The 27,892-nt window shown below is 47.5% G+C and overlaps 1 protein-coding gene across 2 annotated transcripts in view; it reads right to left on the reverse strand.

The window, feature by feature from the left end:
- Window positions 1–205: 205 nt before the first annotated feature.
- Window positions 206–27,892, reverse strand: part of LOC144155353 (cleavage and polyadenylation specificity factor subunit 5-like) — a 49,043-nt gene continuing 21,356 nt past the window's right edge. Inside the window, exons 5-7 of one of the 2 annotated variants that reach the window (XM_077686725.1) lie at window positions 20,952–21,027; window positions 9,293–9,407; window positions 206–368 (exon numbers count right to left, since the gene is read on the reverse strand). In XM_077686725.1, coding sequence (XP_077542851.1) covers window positions 347–368; window positions 9,293–9,407; window positions 20,952–21,027 — 213 coding nt within the window. In that variant the 3' untranslated portion in view covers window positions 206–346. Of the gene's footprint in view, window positions 369–6,862; window positions 7,053–9,292; window positions 9,408–20,951; window positions 21,028–27,892 lie in introns of those variants that run through there. The other variant, XM_077686724.1, reaches the window with a different exon arrangement.

A 27,892-nucleotide genomic window follows, 5' to 3' on the forward strand; every position in this document is an offset into this window, starting at 1 on the left:
ATAAACCAAAATGAAGGCCAATGCTTACAACATGCTTGAGTAAAGTTCACACGAGATAAGATGGCCAGATAAAGAGAAAAAAAAAAAAACCCCAAAAGGCCCAGTACAGACCCCTGTACATATTTGCTCTAAAATGAAGCGACAAAGCAAAGTGCACAGCACTCAATAGATGTGCGGCGTGAAGTAGATTCTATCTTCGTTTCCAATGCGCTGTAGATGTCTTTCCTTGCTTATGATTGACATGATCAGAACAGATGACAAACTTTTAATGGCTACCTAGGTGTTGCAGAACACCATGACCCAAAATGCACCTTCCAGATGAACGAATTCTCCGTGATTCTATCATTCACAAATAGATGAAGTTGAATCTGAAACAGGAAAGGAAAGAGTAACATATATTAGCGAGCCCTTATGGCAGCATTTCAATACAAGTGGAACGTGACTTTTAAAACTTGCGGCCACCTTCCATTCTACAACACACAATGTATGGAGACAAGCAGAAAAGCCATTTATTTTCACCCACTACACTTACCACATAAATCAAGTAAATAATGATACTAGACTTGAAAAAACATCAATTGAAGACCCATTGGTGTATCTTTAAGGATACGTGAGAATCTCATCCCTACCCTGACAACCAGCGATGATACATCAAACACAAGCTTGAATGCCACCCGCAGCTACATGGACCTCACTAACACCTGAGCAATGCCACCTGCATAACATTGCCTGTTGCGTTACATGTTTTCAATGGGAAAAGTAAAGACGCCTAGACCGGCCACTCTTCAGCAGTTTGCCGCACGCTGGCAAATGTGCCGCCTGGTCACCGTGCAAATCATGTCTTTCCACCAACTCACTCTGTTCGGCGGGCGGTGGTCAAGCTGGGAGCATGCGGGAAGGCTAGCAAATTAGGAAGGGCAGAAAAGCTACAGGTGACCCACATCGACTGACATCTTCCTTGGCAACGCCACAATCTCCACTCTCAAAAGCAGCTATCCCCGCACACTCTGTTACAGAATGACGCAGATTGACGCGAAAATTTTTCCAACATGTGACTATGTGGATAGTTAAATCTCATTATATTGAACCTAAATGGGCGCCGCGATTTGCTTGTTATAACCAATATTTCGTTATAGCCATAGCGGGCATTTATGCAAATATGGGACGCTGTATTTGCCTAAAACAAATAGTGGGCGAAATTGCATCGCACCACATGGCTGTACACAACAAAACTACATGTGGAGATAAAAAGGAACATTAGCGCACCTACTCTATTGCAGTTCAAAATACGTAACTCATGTGTCAGACAGGCTTAGCTGCAAAGAAGGACGTTAATGCATCTTTCTGATGCGAATGACGGCTCGCTCAGCCTAGATTTGGCGGCTTTTTCATAGCCGCCTTCGAATCTAGTGTCTTTCGCTTTCGCTTCCTGCCTGGTGCATTCATGCTGCTTGAACTACGCGTGCAGCACGATTAAAGATAAGGCTGAAGCAGTAAAACAGCCCACATTGCTTGCTCCATTCTGCACTGAATCTGAAGTGAGAATTTTACAGGCTCAGGCTCTGTTGCGAATCTCATTCGGCTAAGCCGTTCCTAGAAGGAACACGTCAACCTGCAAATTCATGTTAAATGACATTTCTGTGTAAGATCTCAATTTGAAGGAAGTGAGCATCAGTCACTAGCAAGGTGGGCAGCATCCTCTGACTGTTTGTGAAACATGAGAAGTTTACTGGTATACTAACATAACAAGTGAACGGCAGCACGGTCAAGGTGATGCTTGAAAAGGTTTGATTCGAGAGTGGACAAAAGAAAATAGATGGTTGGTAACATAAATTTGTAATTTTACTGCCCCACAATGTCTCGAAGACCAAGGCGCTGCACAGCTGGGCACAAGGCCATGTTTTCTAGTGGAGATAAAGAAAAAAAAAAACAAGAAAGCCCATGTACGATGCTTCGTCAAACACTAAAAGACCCAAGAGCGCAGCCCTCCACTACGGCATACTTTGTTGTCCAAATGTAGCTTCGGCACATGATGACCCAGACGAACTTTTGTCAAAATTTGTACGTTATGGCAACCAGTGAAGGGGTCCTCTTGGACAGACAGTAGTTACCTGACCAATTATCTCCCATCACCTTTTCTTCTTTCAACAACAACCAAGCAATATTTTCCTTTTTCCATCATGCTTAAGTGCAGTAAGGTAGCAGTTCACCATGAAAGTGGACATGTTCAGCTTTAACTGTAGCTTCATGCTGCCTTGTGAATTTTACTCATAGAACATTTTACGGCAATGTGCAGCAAAGCTAAAACAAGAAAATACCAGGTGCACACTGCAGCAACCTCACAAGCTACTTTTAACTATGTCCCATGCAATCTCAGGCTTCTGAATTCTGACGTTAGCTTATTTCATGGTTATCATCAAATTAGGATTTTTGAAGACCCACCCATAGCATACATAATAATAGCATACATACATACATAACTGATTTTCTTTTTTTTTTGTACAAACTTTCTTGAATTGATCCTGAGTCTATCTAAAACACAAGAAAGACGTGTGATTTAGCCTTAGTTTTGGAAAAGATGGTAGCTGTGAGCGCCTGTTCTGCATGGTCCACTCCGTCTGGCCAAGGCTAAAATTTAGCAGTCACAATTGAAAGTAGAAATATTAGATCCCGACACATTCTGGGTTAAGGCATTTCTATGGGGAAGTCTTCATGACAGCCAGTGAGTAGAAAACATGAAATGCCTGTTTGAGGACCGTTATACACATTAGTGTGGCGGGGTTGCTGCATCAGGAGTGGGTGCAGCTAAAGAAGCAAACTCAGGATCACTGCACTCAGCAAAAGAACCATGACTGGACAAAAAAAAAAAAAAAAAAAAAAGCAGATGTAATGAGATGAAAGTAAAAGGAGAGAGAGAGAGTGAGAAAAAAAAACAAAAAAACTGACATCCACTTGCACAAGAAAACAGTGTGCAAGGGAGACAAGGCAAGCAGGCTGAGAGAAGGATACAGGTCCTACTGCAATGCCAAAAGAGATGAAAGAAACCCAGTTGTTCTATCACGAGAAATATAAGAGTGCACCTCTGAAATAAACTGCAAAAATGACAGAACAATGGGACAAAGTTGGAAGCAGATACGACCATTCATCTCACTGCTCCACAGGTTAGAACTCGCTCAGTCAGTTGCTCTAGCTAGACCAAACAGATAAGACATAGATGCTGTCTGGGCGGCACTGAATGAAGAACTGACTGGATAGAAAACAAAGTTTAATCATCTGAAAGTAGAGCGGCTTGACCAAACTAGCAAGAATGATCAAGGAGGGAGTTAAATTCATGTTCTCATCGGCAAAGAACGTCGACCAAGTTTCAGCTTACAGGCAAAAAAAGAGCTCAGTAATCTGGAATGCTTTCCAATCATGTGATTTAAAGAAAGAGTATCGCTAATGCAATGCCCGCCGGCGCAGTGTTCCAAATGTGTCTGCTACCCTTCTTTTCTCCGCTGCTGCCGTTCTACCCCGCACTGAGACTACTTAAAAACTAGAAGAGGCTGAATCAATGACTGTACTAGGGACAGTGGCTGCCACATGTGCCAATGGACGGTGTAGTAGCTGCACCAGATGCAAAGAGACAGCAGTATTGGGAAGGGGCTAACGTATATATAGCTGCAGTGTGTCTACCAAGTTGACATTTTTAGATACCCTGAGTTTTCTAGGTTTTCCCAGAGTCCTTTTGCTAAATTAGTGGCACAGAACTTTGTTTTAGGACAAGACAGGCTGACACCATGTCACCAGATGCTGTCACTCTCTAAACAGCATGTTATAAAATAAAAGAAAATGACATAATACAGTTTAAATGGTAACAAGTAACGTTTATTTCATTAAAAAAGAAAATAGAACAGTGGCAGTAAAATTCACCGAGAATAAATATCGAAAAAGATGGTAAATCCGTACTGCCATGTTTCCAGCTCGCGCACAATGCCTCAGTGCTGTATTTCACTGCTTCAAAGAGTTTATTTTGGTTTGGATGAGGGACACCTGCATCTCGACATCAGCCAACACTTTGTTGTTTGACCTCAAGCTGCTTCAAAGCGACGGTGGCACGTTTCCTTTCCTGTTGATTCCTCACTGCATCAGCCCTCTCTTTTCTCGTCCTCTCCAGCTCTTCCTTCTACCATGCGTTTGCCCCATGCACCATTTGAAGCATCCTCTTGGTCAGCTGCACACTGGCAACTCCTCCAGCCGACGACAGGGCGTCAAAGACAATTTGCCGGGCAACCAGAGATTGTTCCTTCTGATTTTCAACAAGACAGTCCTTGCGGTCTTAAAGACAAGACAATCCTTGCTCCTTTTTAACGACTTGTCAAATGCTAAAATGAGGTGCGACGCTTGGCTCATTTCCGACACGAGGTCTCTTTCATAAACCTTGCAAGACCACAAACAATTGTCCTACCTTGTCTTTGTCAAGCTGCACTTTCTTGTCTGTAGCGGATGATGGGAACGTAAAAGGGAAAAGAGAAGCCGATGCCGCAGCAACGCGGTACGATGCGTGCATCATAACAGCATTCAGACAACACATCCCTTCAGCATTTATGACCTCTATGCCATGCTGAAAAATATCCTTTGCTGCACACTCGGGTTGGATGTCTGTAGCTGCAGTTGAAGCAGATGAAGGCCGTGCAGAACCCGCCGCCACTGGGGTGGCTCGCACAATGCCCAGCTGCTGGCGGCGTCAAAAATGAAGCTGCAGAGGGTGTCGCGGCTCCCGTCGCAGCAAGTCAGTGTTTCTTGCTTTCGGTGCGACTTGTCAGAGCTCTTCTTCTTGTGTTGCTGAGCAAAACTGTTTTCTGCATAGCACACAGTAAGCCGCATTCGTGTTCCTTTCAATGGGCCTAAACTAGGCTGCAAACTCAGTGTTTCGGATTCGTCCAGTCATGGACAAAAATGCATTTAAGCGCTGCCATGCTTGTCGCATCAAGGCGTTGCGCAGGAAGAGTAGGAAGAGTTCATTTGAGATTCACACTGGAAATCAGAATCACTGCAAGTTTTCAGTGGAACCAGTGACTTCAGGCGGTACCATCAGTGACAGCGCCAGGGAACTGCCTACTTTCGAATTACTCTGTTAATCGAGCCAGCATCACCGTGACTTTCGCTTCCTCTATAAATTGCACTTAGTATTCCCTGATAGAAGCCCAAATTCTCTTATTTTTCCCTGAGTTTTTCCACACTACGCAAAATCCCTGGGAAATTCTCCATTTTCCCGGTTGGTAGACACCCTGTAACTGGGACTTGCTTTTGAGGCCTCATATCCTTGTGTTCATGCAGCGCACCGCCTCTACCTTCATCTTGTAATAGTAGATTCAGACCATAGATGAGCCAACTACTTTAACCTATGTTGACGCCTAGCATCGCACTCATCAAGAGGAACAACAGCGTAGACGACACCACACGCAATGTGCGTGCATCCGCTTTTCCTGAAGTGGGGTCTGGAACCCCGTTCATACGTCTTTCACTGGACTGGGAAAACAAAACGTAAGAACCAGGAAAACGCAGCAGTGAGGAAACCTTCGAAAATGAACGAAAACAGTGCAGCTTTGACTTGCACCCACGCATTTCTGCAACTTTGGCTTTAGAATTTTAAAAAACTCGAGAATATAGGATTGCCGCTCTTTGCGATCGCTGGAAAACACCCCGCATGGCAATGCAAGGTCCCCAGCGATGTCGACTCTCTTCCGCGCTAGCTGCTTGTCTACTCCGTTTAGTGCGTTAAGCTCCTCCTGAAGGGAAAGCGCCTCCCGTTTTCACAATGACATCTGGGCACGACAAAGTTTGCAGTTGCAAGTTCAACGGTGTTTTCAAAGCTTGAAGCGCATGATGATGACGTGAGCGCATGCTGTTCTTGCGGTGGTGCTTTTATGGCAAACACGCACTTCCGGCATTCCGAAGGGAAACTTCTGTTGCAAGCGCAGTGTAACATAGGCATAGAATAACATAGGGCCTTCTAGTGGTGATGAGTCACACCCGCGTGTGGCTTCATGTAGTCAGTTCCATAGCCAAGCCTGGCGAAGGCTGGTCAAACGTCAAAATGGCGGTCCGTGCATGTTGTCCGGGCAAGTTCGGAGGGTCAGATTGAGACGAATGATCCGGAAACGTACTCTGAGCCACGACGTAACAGTGAGGATTTTAACAGATGGGACTGTATGTGAGCTGCGCCGGGAAAATGCAGCACTGAGGAACGTAAAAGCGGGGTTCTACTGAATGCATATTGTAGAGGAGAACACTGACCATGCTTGCCAAAGGCATCAGGATTCTCAGTGACACTGTCGAGTTCATGTTCACCAGCGTGAACAGCGTCATCATCAGCACAGAGAGAGTCTGGAAGCCACATCGCCACTGGCGGGAGCTAAGGGGTTCGCTCGGACTGCTCGGTTCTTCCTCTGCCATGCTTAGTCCCTGAACTCTCGCCTGCATGGTGGAAACAGAACCACGTGGCGGAAATAGGACCGAGCAGTCCGAGCGAACCCCATAGCTCCCGCCAGTGGCGATGTGGCTTCCAGACTTTCTCTGTGCTGATGACGCTGTTCACGCTGGTGAATATGAACTCGACAGTGTCACTGACAATCCTGATGTCTTTGGTGAGCATGGTCAATGTTCTCCTCTACATCTATATAACAGAGAATAACCAAGCAGCGCTCCCGCTTCCTTTGGTTGACTAATACCACTCCCCTTTATGAAATGACATGGACCTTTTTTGGTGTCCTTAATGTATGACACATTGAAGATCAATTTAACAAATTATATATAAAAAAAGACTGCTTTTAAAAGGCACCCAAAAACCCAGCGCTTTGAAGCCTAAATTTTTTACACACTAAACCAGCCATTTTCACACAAACACAGCCACTGACACGACCATCGGCACGCAAACACGACTGGACTTGCCCGGGAGTGAAGAGCATCTCCTGACAGCCGTGACAGCCGAGCACCAACTCTTTCCAGTACACTGGGCACATCGTCTCCTGTTCTCTTTCATTGGCTTCGGGCAGATGGCCGCCCCCAGACTGACGGGTGGGTTTTTGTTCACAAGAGCATTCCAATGCTGACACACTAACATTAAACAGCTTTGACAGAATAATATCATGCAGATAATTTCTTACAGTTTTAACTTCCAAAAAAAAACTACTCAAGAAATGTTCCCACATTCGCGTAGTTACACTGGCCGACATAAAAAAATTTTAAAATACAAAAAAAAAAAAAGATTTGTTTTACGTTTCATAGCTCCTCAAATGTGCTAGAATGGACACAAGTGAATGTGCCATTCCCTCAACCACCGTGAAACAGGAAAGAAAAATATACCACTTCTTACTGAGGAAGAATAAATGAGAATGAAGAGAATGAGTGGGGGGATCTGTCCACATCATAAAAATTTGATTAAAAACAAAAAATAAACATGACACACTCATGAGTAGCCTCAGATGTTGTTCAGCTAGCTTTTTCCAGGTTAATATTATATTATTAAAGTATACTACTAAACAAATGATGCTGATTATGAGGTTTAGAGCGTTGACGCTACACAGGCGATGAGGCGTGCCATAGTGGAGGGCTCCGGATTAATTTTGACCACCTTGGGATCTCTTAATATGCGCGGAACTCTCAAACACACAGGCGTTTTCACTTTTCGCCTTCATCAGAAAAGCAGCTGCCGCGGCCCGAAATCAAACCCACGTCCTTGGGCTCAGCAGCACAATCCGCCTCTTTCATTGCGGTGTGCTGCCACCTAGCGTGCCTCGCGGAAGTTGAAGCTGTAGGGTTTGCCGGCGTTTCCTCCGGCTGCGTTCTCGTTGCATGCACGGCAATCCCACATTACGGCGAGGAGCAGCCGAAGTTTTTCTTCTGTGTTGGTGTTATAACGGCTTAAGACGACAGCCCCTGGTCATCACATAATACCAGGCGGCTTCTTACCACTGAATGAGGGCTGGCAGAGAAATCTCGGACAGATCCGTGTGCCGTCCGAGTAGCAAAGCGAGCAGTACTTGGAGTCGTCTGGCATGAAGTGCGATCGCCAGCTCAACATAGGCCGGCAGTTCGCTGGACACATGTACGATTGGTACACGCGATTCGCATGCGACTGATCGTTACGACTGTCGCCACGACTAGTCGTACGCGTAAATTTGAGACGGCCTGATGCGCGCATGAGATGCGTCGTCGGCGTCGCTCCGCCCACTGTTTTTGCTCCATGGTCAACCAAGATGATCGCTGAGCTGAATTTGTAGATTCTGCGCGTTTGTTCGCAAGAAATGGATAAAGCAAGCAATCGTGAAGCGTTTTCTGCCTTCGGAAACAGTCCGCGCACACGCCGGCCGCGCCTGCCAGCTCGGCACACTCAGCGGCTCGAACCGGCGCAGACCACGGTAGCAACGGTAGCAACCGCGCTTGTAGCTGCTCTTCTGAATCAATCTGATCGCTAAAAAGTTCTACATGCGAGAAAGTAGGTGTTAGTGTGGTGAAAAATTGGGCTAGGGATTGTTGTCAGGGCTTATTTTAAAAGCGGCGATCAGATATATCTGCCGCGATGCACCGGTCGCCGCGGCGCGCGGTGCGCCAAGCGGCTGAGAGATGGCGATACCTGCGCGGAAGCATCGAAACAGGCTACGCAGATGTTTCGGTCACCGATCACTCAAACGGCAGTTATAACTTAAATAGGGTTCCACATGCAAGAAAGGGGATGATAGTGTAGTGAAAAGTTGTGTTGCGGATTGTCATTCGCAGTTGCACAGATAGCAGCGATCAAATATCCGCCAGGATGCCGAGCCGACGCGAGCGACGCAAGCCGCCGTAGCCGATCGCGTGCGGCCGACGGGAAGCGATAGAAGCCGACACCGTTCCCTTTTCGGCACTCCGAGTTACAGCGGAACGTAGCACAAGTTGTGGGCACTGTTCCGCGCACAACGAGCACACACAAAAAATCAAACGATGTAAATACAACCACGACCCCTTCCCGCTTGTGCGGGAGCTGTGGGGAATGTCGTCTGCTGCCCCTACTGGACTGCTTAGGGACTTGGCCGCTAGGGGATTGCGCATGCGCAGTGGGGTTGTGAAAGAGGCGGATTAAAGGAAAGGAGACTATCCTGGTGGTGTCACTCACACCTTCATCACATATACCCTGATTAGTACCCATCACCCCTATGCTCCCTCTACCCCTCTACTACCAAAAAAAAGGCCTAGTATGAAATTCAATTGCATTTGAACAACATGAAGACATAACAAAACCAAATTTATGGAAACAACTTCATGCAGTCACCTGCTGAGAGCCTGCGGTAGGCTGGAGATAATGGGGCCATATCCTTGGGCATTGTCATAGAGCTCGAACAATGGTGCAGCAACCAGCTTGTAGTTTTTCGGAACTGCAAACAGTGCTATTGAAAAACAAGAGGGAAAAAAAAAGTTGATATTGACAAGTGATCATTTCACGCTAGTTTGGACATTGTAAAAAGATGCCACTTCAATCACAAGTATTACTTTCATTACTAAATATTGTGAAGTGCTTCTAAAGACGTAATGGTTGCCAAAGCCTCTGAAATGATTAAATACAAGTCAGGCACAAGATAATAGAATCAAAAAGAAGCCACAGCTGTGCTTTCAGCTAGAGTGTCGCTGTCTTTTTAAAAGACCTCGGGTCCCCCAACTCGTTTCCGGTGCCAAAATGTGTTGGGCCCGCTTGCTTGAAGCCCAATAAGACAGACTTATTTGCAGTCGAAACTTACTGGCAGACTTACGCGGGGTCTTATGTTCCCTAAAGGCACATTCCCACTGGCGATTCGCCTCGTCGCGCGACGAAAAGCAATGTTGCAAAGCGACGAGCCGGCCGTCGCTTTTCGTCGCTTTGTGACGGCGGAGCAGATCGCTCTCGGTCCGAATTCCCTCGTCGCGCGACGGCCCCGCAATACCGGTAAGCCAATCACGGCAGCAGAGTAGGCTGACGTAGCCGGAAACGAAACGTTTCTTTACATCCGGTATGCAAACGCTGCGGGCGGGCGGGCGAGGACGAGCCGCCGCTGCCACCGCCGCTGGCTCGCTCGGCCGCTTGGCCCGCTATCGCTGCACCCGCCGGGTCGGGCCAGCAAGCAACTTCCCGTGTGCATCGGTTCTTTGGTCAGTGGCTTCAGCGTACGCGTGCACTGTAATCAACGAATAACGTGGAACTCATCAGTGTGGAGAAGCGTGTATGGATTGTAAAAGCAAGTAATCATCGTATAGAGCTAGGTGGACAGCGAGACGGTAGGTTGACTTGCAGCCTCTTCGTCTATCAGCGACTGGTAAACACGCGTAGAGTTCAGAGGCGTCAGAACTTTGCGCCTGTGAAAAGAAGCGACATTTGTGGGCCGTGATGCGGGTGTTGTGGCATGAAAGCAAGCGTGTGCATTTCTTCGTGCAATAATATGTTGAAAAGAGCCTTCGTGAGTTTGTTATTTTCTGCTCCTCCCGCAACCCGCAAATGCTTTCGGCATTGCTCCAGGTAAGTAGCATGTGTTTTACTTTGATTTCTACCTGCTTTTGTCGCGTAACATCATTTTCTTTGACTTCGAATGGTTGACGCACCAACGAGGTCGTACAAGTCGGGAAGCAGCTGCGCTGAACGCAGTCGCATCATCGCTCATCGCAAGTGCGAACACCACCTCAAGGCCTCATCGCGCGACGCGACGAGACAAATCGCCAGTGGGAATGTGCCTTAAGCTATAAGACACTTTCCGGAAACCCATAAGACGGCGAATAAGAGTCTAAATAAAAATGCGATAAGACTGTGAATAAGCCTGCTCTGAGCAGTATTATTCACAGACTTATGCTAACATGGTCGGTCATTTCATCATAAAGGTTGACCTCCATGCCGTGAAAAACGAGTGAACAAGCCGCAGAAGTGGTGAAAGACATCCGGCGGCGGCCGCCCTACTGTCAGCTTCCAACAAATGCCTGTTCAGTGGAGATCTTTGCCGCAGAAAGGCCGTGGGGAGAGATGGAGAGGGACAGGTAACGCCACCACGGGTTGCAGCCAACCACAGTTTTCAACTTTCGCTTTGTGCTATGGGTGTATACTTGTTTTTCCTGGGTAGTGCGGCTTTTTTTCTTCCTCATATAAAACAAAGGTGGACAGGAATGATCGTCTGCAGCCCGATATTTGTCCCAAGCAGACCTCGGGCAGCCTAATGCGCGGTGTGAAGGTGGGATCGTCTGCTATGTCGGCTGTCGGCGCAGTGGCTACGAAAAGGTGGCACGGAAAGGACGGAACAAATGTATTTTTTATAAAATCATGCCCATTAACTCAGAAGCAACAAATAGGCATTCATACTAGAACTGCAACGTGACAACAAAACTATACAGAACAGCAAAACGTTAACAGCCTGCAATAGATCTGTCCATTAGCATTAAATAAAATCGCAGTTTCAAAGAAAGGCTGTGCATACTTCAAGTCTTTGCATCAGTCCCTTCGAAAGTGGCGGTTATGAAGCTTGAGTATTTGGGCTTGTACTTTGATTGCGGATTCTGCTTGAGCAATTGGGATTTTTGCACGTACAAGCATGCATGATATGAACATTCGGCTATATTCTACACCGAGATTGTTTACAGCTGCAGCCCTCAGTCACCAAGCTACTGGCTAGGCAGCGGGTTATTGTGATTGTGTCGCCGCGTGAGCCGCTGTACTGCTCGTTGCATACGACAATGAACCCGAAGCTAATTCGCAACTGCCTAATTCACGGCGACGCGAAAAGTACAACTCGTGTTGCAACAACGTGAGACAACATGGGTGCTTTTCGCGTCAGCCCAGTGGGTTTCTCGGGCCCACGCTTTGTAGCAGACGATCTTTGTTTATGACTTCATTTACGCGAATGGGCGACCGAGGCCCAGCAGCCCGGTCGCGTGAGGTGGCCTACCAAGGATGGCAGGTCATTGTAACGTATTAGTGACACGGCTCAAATACGCCGCCTGATGGTCAACGTTTCTTGAATTTATCCAAACGTGGTCCAAATTAAACGTTTGCCCAATGCTGCCGACAGCAACGAGCAGTTTCGCTGCGTGTTCCCTGCTTTTCCCTAGAGGTACCTCCCGTGTGCATTGAGGCACCCGCTGTCCCTAAAGACTTTATAAGACTGCTTTCTAACCTAGCTTGTGGGGCTTTCAAGAAAGCTCGCTAGTCTGAATCTTATTCGCGGACTCATTGAAGTCTATGAATAAGAATAGACTGTGAATAAAACTGCGAATAAGCACATGTGTTTGGGCAAGCAGGCCGTGGTGTAGTACAACTAGAATCTTGACAAGCATGCAAGCCAGTAAAAACCCAGAGAAGCTGGATGCACTACTGAGGAACCGTAGTGCACAATCAATGCAGATAAACAGGTGATGATAAGTGTCGCATCAGCAGTGTAATCCAGGGCGACAAAAATTAAATAGGATTGTCATTTAGCGTCAGGTATACTTACCAGCCAAATATGCCTGCAGGGACAAGCGGGCAATTAAAGCCCATCAGTTGTGTGGAGAGTGCTATCGACAGAGCACCACAGCCAACTTGAAGAGCTCGTGCAAGAGCACAAACTAGCTAAGCTGGTGCAAAACAGGTGACACTCGAGCCATATTTCAGTAAGACATATTGAGCAGCATTTGGATGTAACTTAACTTTTTTTTTATTTTTAGACATGTTATTCTGCAAATGCCAGTGCAGAGCTCATGAGCGTAACCTGGAGACAACTCCACTGTAAGCCTCATACAATACAGAGCTTTGTGTAAACTAGTGTAGGGCCCCTCCCTTATAACAGACAATACAATCACTTTATAGGCTTGAAGTCTGAAATGTGCAGGCCATCTCCCGAGTTTTCTTGTCCAACTTCAATTGTGGTTTTTACATAAGAGAAGTTGGTTGAAAAGTATTGTTCCCCTCGCATTAAACTTCTTGCCAATTTGGCGATGCTGATGGCGGCACCATACTTGCAAGTCCGTAGGGTGAAATGCAGTGGATTGCGAGTGCGTATAACCCACATAAATTGTTTGTGAACGAAGATTAGTAGTATAATATTAAGTGAGAATAAAATCGAAAGTGCGAATGTCTTCACTTCGTAATAAACTGTATAAGAAAACTGCCAGTATTGTGCACGTGTTGCAACCGGGACCCAAGCCTCCAACCTTGCGGCTCAGCATCAAGATGCTCTAGCCACTGAGCAAGCACAACTCTGAAAACAACATAAGATTGAGCTAGGAATGCACAGGAACCAAATTATCCAGATTCCCCCCCCCCCCCCCCCCCCCCACTTATTTTGCCCATGTGCTGGCCAACATATATTTTAAAACGGTCTCCTTCGTGGGACTAGCTGCGTTCATCAAGTCGCTAAAACAATGGAAAAAAAATGGGGGTGAAGGGGGGGGGGGGCACCTAGTTTTGTGAACTCATCTACTCCCCTTGATTGTGCGCGTGGATAAGCATCCACGTGCACAATCAAATCAACTGACAACCATTTCAGCTGAGTTCAGTGCAACTGAAGTGCATTTATGTCAGAGAACAACTTGCACCACTACATTTAACCAACCCCCGTATTATGTTGTAGAGCAAACCTTCGTTATTTACAAAAATGGGAAAAGGTGTAATTCGTGTTTAGTTATATGCATTGAGTCATGCTTGGCTGGAGTACAGATGGAAGTGCACAAGGATTTTTGAAACTAAACATTTTTTGCACCTTTTTTTTAAACAGGTGAGATTTTGTTTCTTTCTGACTCACTCACATCACATTATTACCGACTGAATTGGCTCTGCGGTTTGTTCGAAAATATCAGTTTTTAAATAGTTTTTGCAGTGAAGTGCAACTTCCATGAGTATGTAAAATTGCCGAGTGTCCATGATAGAACTTTTATCAAATCGTGCTTTTCAGGTTTGCCTAAAAATTGTCATTTAAAAAGACAGGATTTGGATTCTGCAGTTTTTTCTAAAACTGTTCGTGTCAACTGCCATGCTGGCTTATGTAGCCCGCTGTAGTATTCTACACGGAAATTGCAGCACTGCTGCAACCAAGCATACAATCCCTAAGCTCTTCCTCACGGCAGCACACTTGTTTTATGACCAACGGTGCTGCAGTTTAAAGACACAAACAAGCACTGAGCACTAATGAAAGCGCTTTAGCTTTAAATAAAAATGTTGCCCTTCTACCGTATATACTCGTGAAAGGCCTGCACTTTTTTCCTAAAATTTTGGCTGGGTGTAGCCCTTACACAAATGAGGTCGATGGCGGCTCGATAACGCTTTCTACTGTTTCCGCAACTGTGGCAGAGCACAAAAGAGACTCGAATGACACGTCAGAAGCGTTTTTATTCTCACTCCATTTGGCTTCCACTTTCGTCGCTCCCGAAAGAGTTCACCTCGTCGGCGTCCTCCCAGAGATGATCGTCCTTGGTACCGTGCATCAAGTTGGAAGTGCCCGTCCCCTTAGAGCTTTTCACAACAGTGTCAAATGACACTGTGTGCCAACGCAATCAAAATCAAAGGCTTGTTGCAGCAATGCCCTCATCAGTTTCCCCGACGGGGTCTTTTCATGATCGCCTGCAGCCATTCATTCTGAGTAGCAGCAGTGGAATTCTGCCTTGAACGGCCGGTTAACGCTGACGTCTAGCGGTTGCAGTACGCTTGTCATTCCTCCAGGGATCCCAGACAAGTCCGTTCGGGTGGCTGTGAGTCGGTCCTTGACGCGATCTGTCAAGTGACCTCGGAAGCTGTCAAACACTAGGAGGTCCGTCCCTCGTCTGTTTGCCCAGACAATTAACGTGTTCGTCGGACATGCACCCGTTTTCTTGAACGCATACAATAATTCCCTGAGGGCAGGGGCGTAGCCAGGGGGGGGGGCACACCGGGCCCGTGCCGCCCCTCCCGAAATGTTTCATGCCAGGCTGGGGTGCGGTTCAAGTAGCCTGAAGAACCGCCTGAAGTCGCCTAAAGGCGTGTAGCCGGCAGTTTTAAGGACGTTCTTGCTCATGTAAAGCTGAAAACAAGGGGTACATTAACGTCTGATCCCTGTGCCCGCTGCAGATGCTGTACATGTATGTCAACATACACAGCCCGGCTGCATTTCGCGCCGGATACACCGAGCAGCGCCGCGAACCTGCCGCGAGCCGATCGAGGCAGTCCTGCTGTTTCGCTGGCGGATCAGCACAACCAGGAAATGGCGGAACAGCAGGAAAAGCCTCATATAGGCATACATGTGGTCTGGAGTTTAGCATGTCATTCCTTGTCTTTACACTGGTACGAAGTATAATCACATGACAGAGCATGTCACTCTATTTTGTTCAGTCAACTATTAATCCTTGATATGTTTATTTTTCTACCGACATGGCATTTCATTGACTATTGCAGTTCCATAATTTCTGCTGTATGAAAAGCATTGCTTTGCCCATATTGTATTTCCTCGACATCAACAAAACTGTACAATTCTCTTTATTGCGGAGCTTTGTCTTTTTGGCACTATTCTATTGTTTCCTTGACCTCCCGCTTGGTTAGAACCAGCATTCTGTATTTGCTTGACCGGAATTATAACTGAAGCCTTGTCTGTTCGCTTTAACGGATAGAAATAGAATGAAATTTAAGAAACGTGCAACAAGGTCAACATTCAACAGCAGTGCATTAAAGTGTTCCGCTAAGGGTAAGTTTACTATTCACGTTACAAGCACAAAAATTAACAAAAAGGCGAAGACGCACGTTTGCTAGCTTCACCGCCATAATATACGAATGTGCCGCACGTACAGTCCACTGCGATTCGAAGGTTATCGCGGGAAAGCTACTCTTTCAAATGAAGCAGACAAAACACCAGCTTTAGCAAATCTTCCATGCCAGTTTTGTTATCGTCGGTGTAGATAAGAAGGCAACCAAATCTGTGCTTTATAACAGCGAATGTAAAGCTTGAAACCCAAAGGGTGGCAAGTCAGTCGTGCGGGCCATTGTTGTAGCATGGAACAGCCAACAAGGGAGAAAAGAGTGCGAAATCTTGATTTTCATGGTTCCGAAACAAAACCGTGGGACGCTGGCACATGTGGCCGCTCGATGCTGGAGCGATAACCTTCAAATCGTGCTCGACTGTGCATCATAGCTGATAAAAAAACTTATTAGTCCCTTTCCTAAAGGAAAATCTAACAAGTGTTGGCCTCCACTTCCGCCTGACGAACTTTGGGGACCGCGCGCCACTTACTAGCACACTCCTGATCACGCTCACGAGTGCGTGCCCGCATAACCGCCTGCTCTACAGACGAACGAATCACTCGTGGCCTACCCATAGACCGGCAAACAGGAATTTAGGTCACCATCATTATCATCATCACCATCTACGCTCCTTAAGCGGGATTCACACGACGGAGGAACCCTCTCACGGAGGCGGACGGATATGTGACGTCAACAGCACGTGACCGGATTATCCGGCCTGGCGGCGCATCCACACGTGCGGAGCTACGCGGAGTGAATAGCAGACGACAGCGCCGAGGAACAGGTTCCATTCCCCGCCGAGGGCCACCGCCGTCGAGCGAAAACATGCGGAGGCATTTTCTTTCGCGGAGCCACCGCGGGCTATCCCCACCGAGGGGCGGAGCCTAAAACCGGTCATGTGAACGGGTCCCGCGAGCCAAAATGAGAGGGTTTCTCCGTCGTGTGAATCCCGCTTTAAGGTGGGCCTTACTGTTAGTGTTCAGCACACACAAATCGCATGTTAAAGTTATTTCAAGCTTCGTTTGAAAAACAACGCGCAAGAAGCCTTGCCTACATATTTCCCCGTCCCATCTTTTGGTCGACCGCGCCCCCCCCCCCGACAAAAATTCCTGGCTACGCGCCTGCCTGAGGGCACTTCTTTTTCGGGAGTGTTCCTCCTGAATACAACGTACGGCAGAAGCTACCTGCCATCTGCCGAAATGCACATCATGGTGCATCCCTGTTGCTCTTCGTCAGTCGTGCGCATGGACACACTTCTTGCATCTCTGAAGTCGATCGACCACATGGCGGTTTGGTTCGTATTCCCAATTTCGGACCCATTGTAGTTGTGCACGTGCCCTGCGAGCGTTCTCGAATTGGTGGAACTTCAGGAGCTGGCTTTCGTACTCCTACGGAAGCCTTCAGCATATCGTCATTTGACAGCGGATGCAAAGCCCGTTACGGTTCATTAACCGTGTAACCCATCGCTTACTTGCTTTGAATTGCATCAGCAGAATTGCATGGCGGATAATAGTGAGCGCTTCATTCGCATCATTTCGGACGATACGGCATCGCCGTCTCTCTGCGTGCCAACAACGTAAGAAACTAGTTGTTCTTCCAGTTTTGGAAACTTCCACTTTTTTCCACGAAACACCGTTCGGTTTGTTGGTTGCGGCGAAGTCTTCCTTTTGCTCCATTCAATAACGCACACGCTTTTAGTCCACGTAACGCTTGAATCCCGCCGCACGCTCGCCATGCTTCTCAGTGTATTGAATCGCTTGCTGCTTAGACGCTGCAGTAGAGGACCTCAAATGCCGACCCATCATTACTGATCTACGTTGCCCCAAGCAGGGCTCCCTTCTGTAGAGGTGAACTTTTACCAAATCCTTGAAAATACTATGAACAGAGCGAAGATGACGCGAGAAACAAAAAAATGACAGCACCAGCCTGAGCTACGTCGACGCGTCGACGGCAAAAAGTAGCCAGCGCCATCTGGCGGCAGTGTTTAAATTTAAAACTTTGGTTCCTGGCAGGACTTCTGAGTTTTTTCCCAAAATTTTCCCCTGCAAAGGGGGGAAATTTTGAGAAGTGCCATTGTGCATAATACAATGAAGAACACAAGTTGCAAGCTGGGCACAATAAACATCACCCTTACACGACAGCAGCCCTTATATGAGTACAGTCAAACCTCAATGTAACAAAGTTGGTAAAATTCGTGATTTACTTCATTACATTGAAATTTGCAGTTATAATGAAGTTAACCGCATGAAGCAGTTCCTGCAAACGAAAACGTGTTCGCGCATACACGGCTGGCGCATTGTTTCTGTTTCTGTCAAAGCTTAAAGGGGTCCTGAAATACCGTCCGCCGATGCATGGATGTACATGTAACCAAACAAAGCAATGTATTAGCAATCTCCTCCCGCAAGAATTTTGTTAAAGCGATGAGTATGAGCTGAGAAATCGCAAATCAAAAACCGCGCATTATCGTCGCGCCGCATTTCCTCCTCCTTTCAACTTTTTCTTCGCTGTTGACGGCGCGCGAGCCTTCCCTCCCATGGTGCTGCGCTCCTCAGCGGTGACGTACTTCCGCAATTGCGCTCCTCAGACTGGCGTCTCCTACGGACAAGCGTCTGTTACGGGCGCACTCCGCTCAAGGCTGGAAAAGCGAACAAAAGACCCGGTCGCATGTGTGTGGCCTGGCCTTGCCCTTTCGCGGTGTACGTTGCTGCAGTTGCTATTGGCGGCACGTGACTTTTTATCGGCGGCGAACTCACAGCCGCGCGGGGAGGATCGTGCGCTCGTTCCCTTTGATGACCGCGCACTGTTTATCCAAAAAGTATGTCTCAGATGTGGCCCCGCTGGTGCCGGGTCTTATTTTGCGGTGGTGGCAATTCCTACCGGCGGCATGTGAAAAATACATTTTAAACCGATACAGAACCCGTGCACAAAACGCTTCAATCATGTGACCAGTTCAGCTTGGGGCGACGTGTGGTGGAGAGCGGCAACGCTGGCAAAAAAATGCTCCGCCGCGGCTCTGAGCTTTCTAGCGCTGGATCGAGCGCCATTTCTTTGACCGTCTCAAACATCAGTTGCCGTGGCAACAAGGCACAAACCGCTCTCGAAGTCAGTTACGGTTGCGTGATTCCGGTTCAGCTCGGGGCCCCACCTCACGACATGTGGGCACTGCAGGCGTACCGCTCACTCCCACTGGGAAGTGCGCGATGCGTTTGGCATTACAGGAGGCGATGGTGTGTGTGTGTTATGGACGCGTTTGTTTCGCGATGAAATGCGACATTGTGCTTCTGCGGGTGGATAGTGCTTCCCATGGTCTGGATTATCTTTCTCGAGCGACGTAGGACTCAGCCTCGCATGGGGTATGTGCAGTGTGCGTGGCTAAAAGCTTTCTCGGCTTGTGCACCAGAGTTAAGTGACTTGCTGTTCGTCCCCGCAAACCGCGCGCGAGGTGAGTGCCGAATTTACGACGGGCAGGAGGAGGCAACCGATCGTCTGTCAATCGCGGTTCACACTTGCAACGCATGTTGTGACTTTGTGTTCGTTCGAAACGCATCTCTGGATTGTTTTGAAGTTGAATAAAATATATGCATCAAACCCGGGCATTTGGCTCAGGGCGTTCTCTTCGATTGCACGAAAGAAGTGCCACGGGACTTCAACGCTTTCTTTATGGAATGTACTCAGGTAAGAGAATATCCATGTCGTGTTATGGCGGTGTTGCATTCAATACAAACGGTTAAGCGTTTGTTTACACTTGTTTGGATAGTCGTAAAATGTCCAAGCACGCCGGCGCTCCGCTGGCAGATCAGCCGGCGAGCCGACGCTGAGCAGACGACACATCTCTTTGCCGGAAATGCCTGAAAAATCCGCCCAATAGCAGGATGTCTACTTCATGACGCACACCTGGGAATCGATGACGTAGACATGTGAAGATGGCGGCCGCAGGGAAAGCTGAGAAAAGGGCGCCAAACTCTGCAACAAAAGTGTGAGCTTTCCTCTGCGCATAAAAGAGTAATACTTGGCACAGATGACGTTGACCCAATTTAACGATTGCGCAAGTTGATTTAGTGTGCTCAAAACGCCTTTCAGGGCCCCTTTAATCGTCTATGCAGGCATTAGTGTGAACCGCATGGAGCGTTTTCTGCACGCAAAAACGCACCTCGCAAGCCACAGGCGTGCTGACGCAGTCGCGGAGACCACCCACGCGATGCCGGTAGCTCCAGCGACCGCTTCTAACCGCTTGCTGAAATGCAACACAAGGGGCAAATGAAGTTGTTCATGCGGAGGAAAAAGCTGATAATGTGGGCGAAATTTGCACGGTGAAACGTCATGTGCGTCGCTTAGGAAAGCACCCATCAAACATCCTCAGCAGTGGTAAGCCTAATAGTCTCTAGCGGGGCCAGCAGGCCTCCCCAAACGCTTCGAAGCTGCCGCCATAGGGTGCGTTCCTCCCCATCGGCGCAAGTTGTCAGGTTCCTCCCAGTGCCGCTCGCAATGCGAGTTGCTTTGTGGCTGCGGCTTTTTCGCGAATGCATTCATGAAAAAAACGCGCGCATAAGGCTCATAGCTACCCACAAATGCTTTGCCGTGCACTTGCCTGAACAATGGAACCCAACAAGCTTGAGCGAACTCGAATGATGGGCAAAGTGGCGGCGCCACACGCAGTTTGTAGACAAGGAGCTTGTAGGCAAGGAGCTCACTCACATACTCCGTGTCTCGCTGGCCGGCCTGTGTCGTCGTTCACATTTTATCAAGACCACGTTTTGGTGCTTGCGTCTCCCAAAATCTACTTCTACAACTAAAATTTTGTGCCCAGTTGTCCATAAAACTTCGTTACATTGAAATTTCGGCAAATGAGACTTCGTCACACAGAGGGTGAAAATACATGGTGTGCATACACTTGAAGTTAGTACATCGGGGGTTTCAGTACATTGAAGTTCATTACATCAAGTTATGACTGTATATGAGGTATACACCGAAATGCTGCTTTTACATTTGCTTTGTAGGTGATAAGAACCCTGTTTTCAAGCCACATCAACACTGAACTGGTTTTATAGCTATTTATAACAGCTGGTGACCAATTGAACGGGACTCGCAGACAGCTGCAAATGTAATGTGCCAACAAAACATTCGACGGCTGATCTGAAGGCTGATCTCCTGCACTCTTTTGGCTTTGTCATAAGATACAGTACAGCCCTTCTGTACAGCTCACACTGGGTTCAGAACACTGTGAGTACTTAACACTTACCCTTTTCAGGAAGCTGAACAAGGTAGAGCCGCTTGTGTTCTTTGGGCTTTGTGATGTGTGGTGGGACGTAGGGGTACTGAAAAACAAATGGAAGCCAATTTTTGTGCTTAGTGTAATGCTTACAATTTGGTATGGCCACGCTTCATAGTAGTACATGTATAATAAATCCTGTTAATTCGAATGCAAAATAATTTGATCTACAAGCCACCGCATCAGCGGCTCCACGCCTGGCACACAGCCAGAGAGACGCTCTAGCTCCCTACGCATGGCTGTGTCGCCTCTGGAACGGAGAGAACAACAGAGAGAGAATGTAAAATTGAGCAAAACCCAATTTTACATCCCTGAACTACATTAATGTGGACAGGGGTGCAGTGGTGTGTGGTGCACTGACAGATGAGGACGTCCTTTTTAAGGTGCAAAGTGCACAACCTGTCGCTGCCAGTGACAACGAGGAGGAAGAGAAGGATGAAGCACAAGCCATAATCGGAATGAATAACGCCCGTCTCTTCTTCAGTTTTGAACGAGGCAAAGAGGAGACCTTCCATCACATATTCGCTCATTACAGCAAAAAGTGCTGGCTGCTGCCTTCAAGGACAAATGGCAGACTGCAATCAGGAATTTTATCACCCACTGCTTCTCAATCGCAGTGTACTGTTGTTCATAAATTCCACTAGATCCAATTTTCAGTATTCTGAATCGAGCCTCCTTCCTCTTGTGGTTCAATTTAACCAGCTTTTACCGTACTACAAAATGTCAACAGCAAAGTGGATAAGCATGAAGGCCTGAAAGCCAAACAGCAGCCCAAACATTTCGAGCAATGGGCATTTGCATGTGCTTAGCTGCACAGAGAAGTGCCACCGTGCATAATACAATGAAGAACACCAGTTGCAAGCTGGGCACAATAAACATCACCATGGTGACGTGACAATAGCAAAGACCCCCGTGGAAGTATAGCATAAGACCACCATCAGATACTCTGCTCGATACCGCTGTAGTTTGCCTGAACATGGCTCCCAACCCTCTACGTGCACCTACATCACGATATGGAAAAGTGGCCATCCAGCCAAGCTGAGCTCCTCGCAGTGCGGGATGCTCTGCTGCACACAACTGTACTTCCCACCCCGCCTTCAACCCAGCGTAATGTCTACACTGATTCATCCGCTGCTGTCTGAGAGCTTTTCAAACATTTACCTGAAACAAACTTATGTTACAAACCCAGGACATAGTGGACATTTAGCCCTGCCATGCTCGCATGTCATGGTGTCAATGCAACAGCCACCCTGGAATACAGGCTGCAGATGCTGGCACGCACCCCGTGCGTGTGCAATATCCCGCTCCTCTGGCACCTACCTCAGCGGCTATTTGCCTTGCCAGTGAAAAAGAACTTATTCGGAGCACCACGCGTACACTCATACCTCTGCATGATACGGATCTCCCTGGCGGGTTGTCCCGCTTAGATGAAGTCCTGCTCTGACGACTTCGCTTTGGGGGTGGCCCTCACACCGGCTGTGACGAGGACCTGGCCACCTCAGTACGACACCCCGTTTGACTCGACGTGCCCCTTCTGCCCCGCTCCTGCTGAGCAGGTTACAGCAGAGCATTTGGTGTGGAGCTTCCCTGCCCTGCAAAGACTACACATTGTGCACCTCACCTCCTGCTGCCCACACCCCAGCCATCCGCCGGACTTCGTCTCGTGGACACAGGGTCCACAACATGGCCCACTTCTTCGGTTTCTTCGGGAATCCCGAGTCCATATGTATATGTAGTTTTGTTATGATTAGCAAGCTTCCCCCCCAAAAGAACCCTCATAAAAGAAGGGTAGTCTTAATTTGTGTGACCAGTTTTGCATCCCTTAGCTCCGCTAGATGCACTTTGAGATTTCAACTAGTACCTCCTTGAAAGAACCTATTTAACATCATACATTATTAATCAAAATTGATAGGAGGTAGCCATTAATGCTATGATGACCTTTATGGACCCCGCTTTGGACATTCATTTCCTCTGTACTAGTGTCACCACAGTACGTGGTCTATTTAGTTAACACTGGCAGACTGCTAGTAAAACAAATATTGGGCTCATACCTATAACGTGTAACGCGCTGTTATTCAAATGTACAGTGGAACCCCAATTATACAACTTTCTCGAGACCAAGCAAAAACATTGTACGACCAGGGTGTCGCATGATCGGGGTGTGAGTAAATACTGGCTTAGTACATGGTCTGGCGTGACAAGTTTGCTAAGAACTGATTTAAACTACCACATTTATTGTGTAACTTGTGTCCTCACGTAATCTAGGAACACGTACCTTGAATTGCATCTCGCATAATTAGCAGGCACCTATCCTCAATCCTAAATTTCCAAAAGAAAAAAAAATTACTCGCACATTTTGTGAGCTCCGAGGATGTTCTGCATTAGTGTGGCAGCTGTGCGCCACACGTACAATATTTATAAGCTTGAGAAGGCCTACAGGGCCAAGCATAGCAACAATGCGATAAGGATGCACACGAGTCACACCAGAGCAGGGAAATGCCCGTCCATTATTGGCATGAACAGGAGCAGTGACTGCTGGCGCAAGAGTGACCGGTAGCTACATGGCTTTTCCTGTCTCTTCAGTTATTCTGATCTCACCACTAAGTGTGGTGTCGTTTGTTTTCAAGCACCGTGCACAGCAAGGGGAAGGGAAAAAAAAAAAAAAAAAAAAAAAAAAACAAGGGCTTTTTTGCAAACTCTCAAACTAACAAAGACAAGCACAGGCAGATACCATCAGGGCTACCCTAGGTAAGACTAGGTAGGGACAAAAGGCGGGGGAAAGCTAGAGAGAGAGAGAGCCGGCAATGAGGTGAACCGGCTGGCAACGGAATTGAAACAAATGACAGTACAAGGCAACAAATAAAAGTAATGGGGGAAAAAAAAGGGCGACGGGACAACGCATAGAGCAATTGTCTCTGTTTAACTGAAAGCGACTGAGACAAAGTAAAAAAAATAGCGAGGAGTGGAAGGGGTGGGATCAAGGTACTGCAGATAAGAGCATGGTGTTTCACTAAAAAAAGAACACGGTGCGAGAGAGAAAAAAGCGGAGGGAAAGTTGAGAAGCGCTGGTTTCTCAGCTGCCATCGGCATTTCCTGGTGCGTCAGCCGTCGTATGAAGCGGACCACGTGTATAACTGTGTATAACCGTGTATATGCGACACGCCAACCCCCACGCTGACTAGAAGGAATCGTGCACGTGACGCTTCCCCTTGTCATCCCCACACAGACACGTTTAAATACAGTTTCTTTACACAAGAATAGGGCACTGGAATTCGTTGCCTGGCCATGCTGGTTCCCTTGACTCGGATGCATTTATTACTAACATTGAAGCGTTGTAACTATACAAATGTACCACATCGTTTCTTATTATTGTTTTTTTTTCTACGAGCACATCTCTCTCTCTCTATATATATATATATATATCTTTCTCTCTGTCTCTGTGCGTGCACACGCGCTAGTGTGTGTGTGTGTGTGTGTGTGTGTGTGTGTGTGCGTGCGTGCGTGCGTGCGTGCGCGTGTGTGCGCGCTTGTGTGCGCGCTGGTATTTCTGCCGGAACTGAACCAGAAGCCGAACCATTATTATTTGAGCATGCTGAACCCAAACTGGAACTGAACCGAAAAAATAAATAACAGTTACCGGTTCACGACGAAATGGTTCGGCCATCCGCAGTTGATAATGCGCGGTCAAGGCCATTGGGCATCATCAACTTCGCAGCTTGTCACGCACTTTCCCCTTCAGATCAGTCACAACACTATCACAGCTCTATTTGTCGACACACCATGGGGAAAGGTATGAGCACCAGGGCTGCGAAGGTATGCTACTGCTGGTAGCATGAGCAGAGTGCAAGGCTGAGCAAATGAAGTGTCACACTTTTGGCAGACTGCAGGCAATATGAAACATCGACTTTGCCCTTTCCTCGCTGCGACTGTGTAACGACAACCGGCTGCAAGACTGCTGCACTGCACAAAGGCAAAGGCCAACACCCCAAATGTGCATACTTGTTGCATTTCATACTTTTCTTTAAAGTTAAACCTCAATGTAACCAAGTCGGTAAAATTCGTAGTTTACTTCGTTACATTGAAATTTCGCTACACTGAAATTCGCGGTTAACAGGAAGCGTTAACCGTGTGAAGCGGTTCCTGCAAACGAAAACGTGGCGCGCGTATAAGGCTGGTGCACTGACATCGCCACTGACACCCACACGATGCTGCAGCCGTGAAGCGAACTACTTACGCTTACCAGAATGGAATTCCTCGTTAAAAAAAAAGGAGGGGGGGGGGGGGGGGGGGGCAACGTGCCGTCGGAGCTTCATCATCTACACGGTCATCAGCGTGAACCGCATGGAGCGTTTTCTGCACACAAACACGCAGCGACGCAGTCGCGGAAACTCCCTGCACGGTGCGGGTAGCTCCAGTGACAGTTTCTAACCGCTCACTAAAACGCAATAAGAGGGGCAAACGAAGTTGTTTAAGCGGGAAAGAAGCTGATAATGTGGGCAAAAACTGCACTGTAGAACGTCATACACGCTGCTTAAGAAAGCGCCCATCAAATATCCTCTGCGGTGCTAGGCCTAATCGTCTCTGGCATCCCCGAGCCGGTCGCGCCCGAGCGCTTCGAAGCTTTTGTCATGCAGTGCGCGCCTCCCATTGGCGCAAGTCATTGTTACGGCCGAGGCAGAATTGGCCGCTGGCGCGCAATCGCGGTCACGAGTGAGGGGAAAAAAAAAAAAAAAAAAAAAACGCATCAGGCTCATTGCGAGCCACAAATGCTTCACTGCGTACTTGTTGGAACGATGATACCGAACAAGCACGAGCGAACACAAACGAAGGACAAAGCGGCGGCATGCGCCAGCGGCGCAGTTTGTAGGCAAGGAGCTTGTAGGCACTACGCTAGCTCACGAACTCTGACTCACTGCATTGGGCGGCCCGTTTTGCCATTCACGCTTTATTGAGACTGTGTTTCGGCGCTTGTGTCTCCCAAAAATACTTCTACAACCAAAATTTCGTGCCCAATTGTACATGAAACTTCGTTACATTGAAATTTCACTAAATGGGACTTCGTCACACAGAGGTTAAAAATACATGGTGTGCATACACTTGAACTTCGAAAAAATTACGTGGTTCGTTACATCGGGAGTTTCGTTACATTGAAGTTCGTTACATTGAGGTTCAACTGTATTTGCAAGTGTGACCCTCAAAAGCTGCTTGGTGGGTGAGCCGCTGGCTGCTGACCACAAGGATGCAGGTTCGATCACCGCACCCGGCTGCCGTTTTTCTAATGTAAATGAAAAATGGAAATTTCAATGTGTTGAGATTTTGATGCACGTTTTAGATTCCCGGGTGGTCTTAATTGCTCTATCAGCCTTCAATATACGGTGCGCCTCAAAGCACCGAGGTAACTTCGAAGAATCTAACGTGCCAACATTTTTTAACAAGTGTATTTCTACGCGCCCATCTCGCAGTATCAAATTATTCCATAGTCGAGTACCCATACAAATAATTTATGGTCTTTTTTGCTGCATTCAGCCACTGAATAAATGAAACACCAAAAGTACAGACTTTGCCATAGCCATTCCTTCCTTTGTCCCACCTTTAACTTATCCAAATCTATCATCACGGTGAATGCAGCAAGCACCATGGGGCCTGGTGTAAAATCAGTTCTCCAGGACGCGTATAGCGTACAACTTCGAGTTTTAAATGATCCAAATAATGATAACAGATATAGCAGAGAAAGGTGTTAGCGTATGGCACGCACTTTCTCCTTTTGCAAGAAACTTTATCCTCCCACCTCGCAAGCGCTACTACTCATCTTGCCTTGCATAAAAAACAGCACTAAAGATGTACAGTCGTCAAAACTGTTAACAACAAGACACAAGGTGCCTGCCTATGCACAGAGTGGCAGCTCACGATAGCCACAGCCGCATCTTTGGCGCCTGGCTATCGGCACTCACGATGCTGCCCTACTGCACTCGGGTGCTTCAGTGCATGCGCAAAGCCTGGCTTATCAGCCCGAGCGCTATCGTAAGCTGCCGCTCTGTTCGTACGCTGGCACCTCGATGCTTGTTGTTGCTAACAGTTTTGACGACTGTACACGACACATGCAGAAAGGCAGGACGGTCCCACATTATTCAATTTGCCCAGCGCAAATACTAAGCACTTTTTCTGCTGTTTTGTATTTCTACTGCTTTGTTTTCAGATATGCGCTTCACTAACTAGTCTAACTCGCTGCTCGTCCGCTATTGCTACACTGCTGTCGACAAATCAAAGAGCGCCTTCTCAAAAGAGTTCCATCTTGTGCTTTACCCTCCCCCAACTCTCCCTGTCCCACTAGCTAGCCTCCACTCCCCTCCCCCACCCCACATTGTATACTAGTGAGTTCCCTGAAAGCTCTATAATATCCCCAGTGCACTTCCTTTCCTTTCCCTTTCCCTTAAAACCCAACAATGACAGCCTAATCGCCCTTCAGTTTGTAAAAGCATAATCTGTTACAAGACTGCAGCTTTGTGGACGGGACAGGGGCGGTGGTAAGGTGTAACGGAGCCGTATTCATAGTGATGCACACATCCGTAGTAACTATCCCAAAATGCATCCAAGTGATAAAAGCATAATCTGTTACAAGACTCCGCAGCTTAGTGGATGGGACAGGGGCGGTGGTAAGGTGTAACGGAGCCGTATTCATAGTGATGCACACATCCGTAATAACTATCCCAAAATGCATCCAAGTGATCTGAGTAACAATGAGTGACTGAGCGTTAAATTAAGCTCACTTTTAACAAAATTTTGGCTCACACCCTCGAGTAGGTGACTGCGAACAAATTATTCTAGGTGGCCAAACAACCGAATTCAATAGAAGCATTTACCTGACTTTGGTGGGATTAATTTTCTTACACTACAACTCACGGAAAAAGTAC

Source organism: Haemaphysalis longicornis, unplaced genomic scaffold (genome assembly GCF_048455015.1).
Source record: "Haemaphysalis longicornis isolate Haplotype H1 unplaced genomic scaffold, Haemaphysalis longicornis Haplotype H1 scaffold_1, whole genome shotgun sequence".
NCBI lineage: Eukaryota > Metazoa > Arthropoda > Arachnida > Ixodida > Ixodidae > Haemaphysalis > Haemaphysalis longicornis.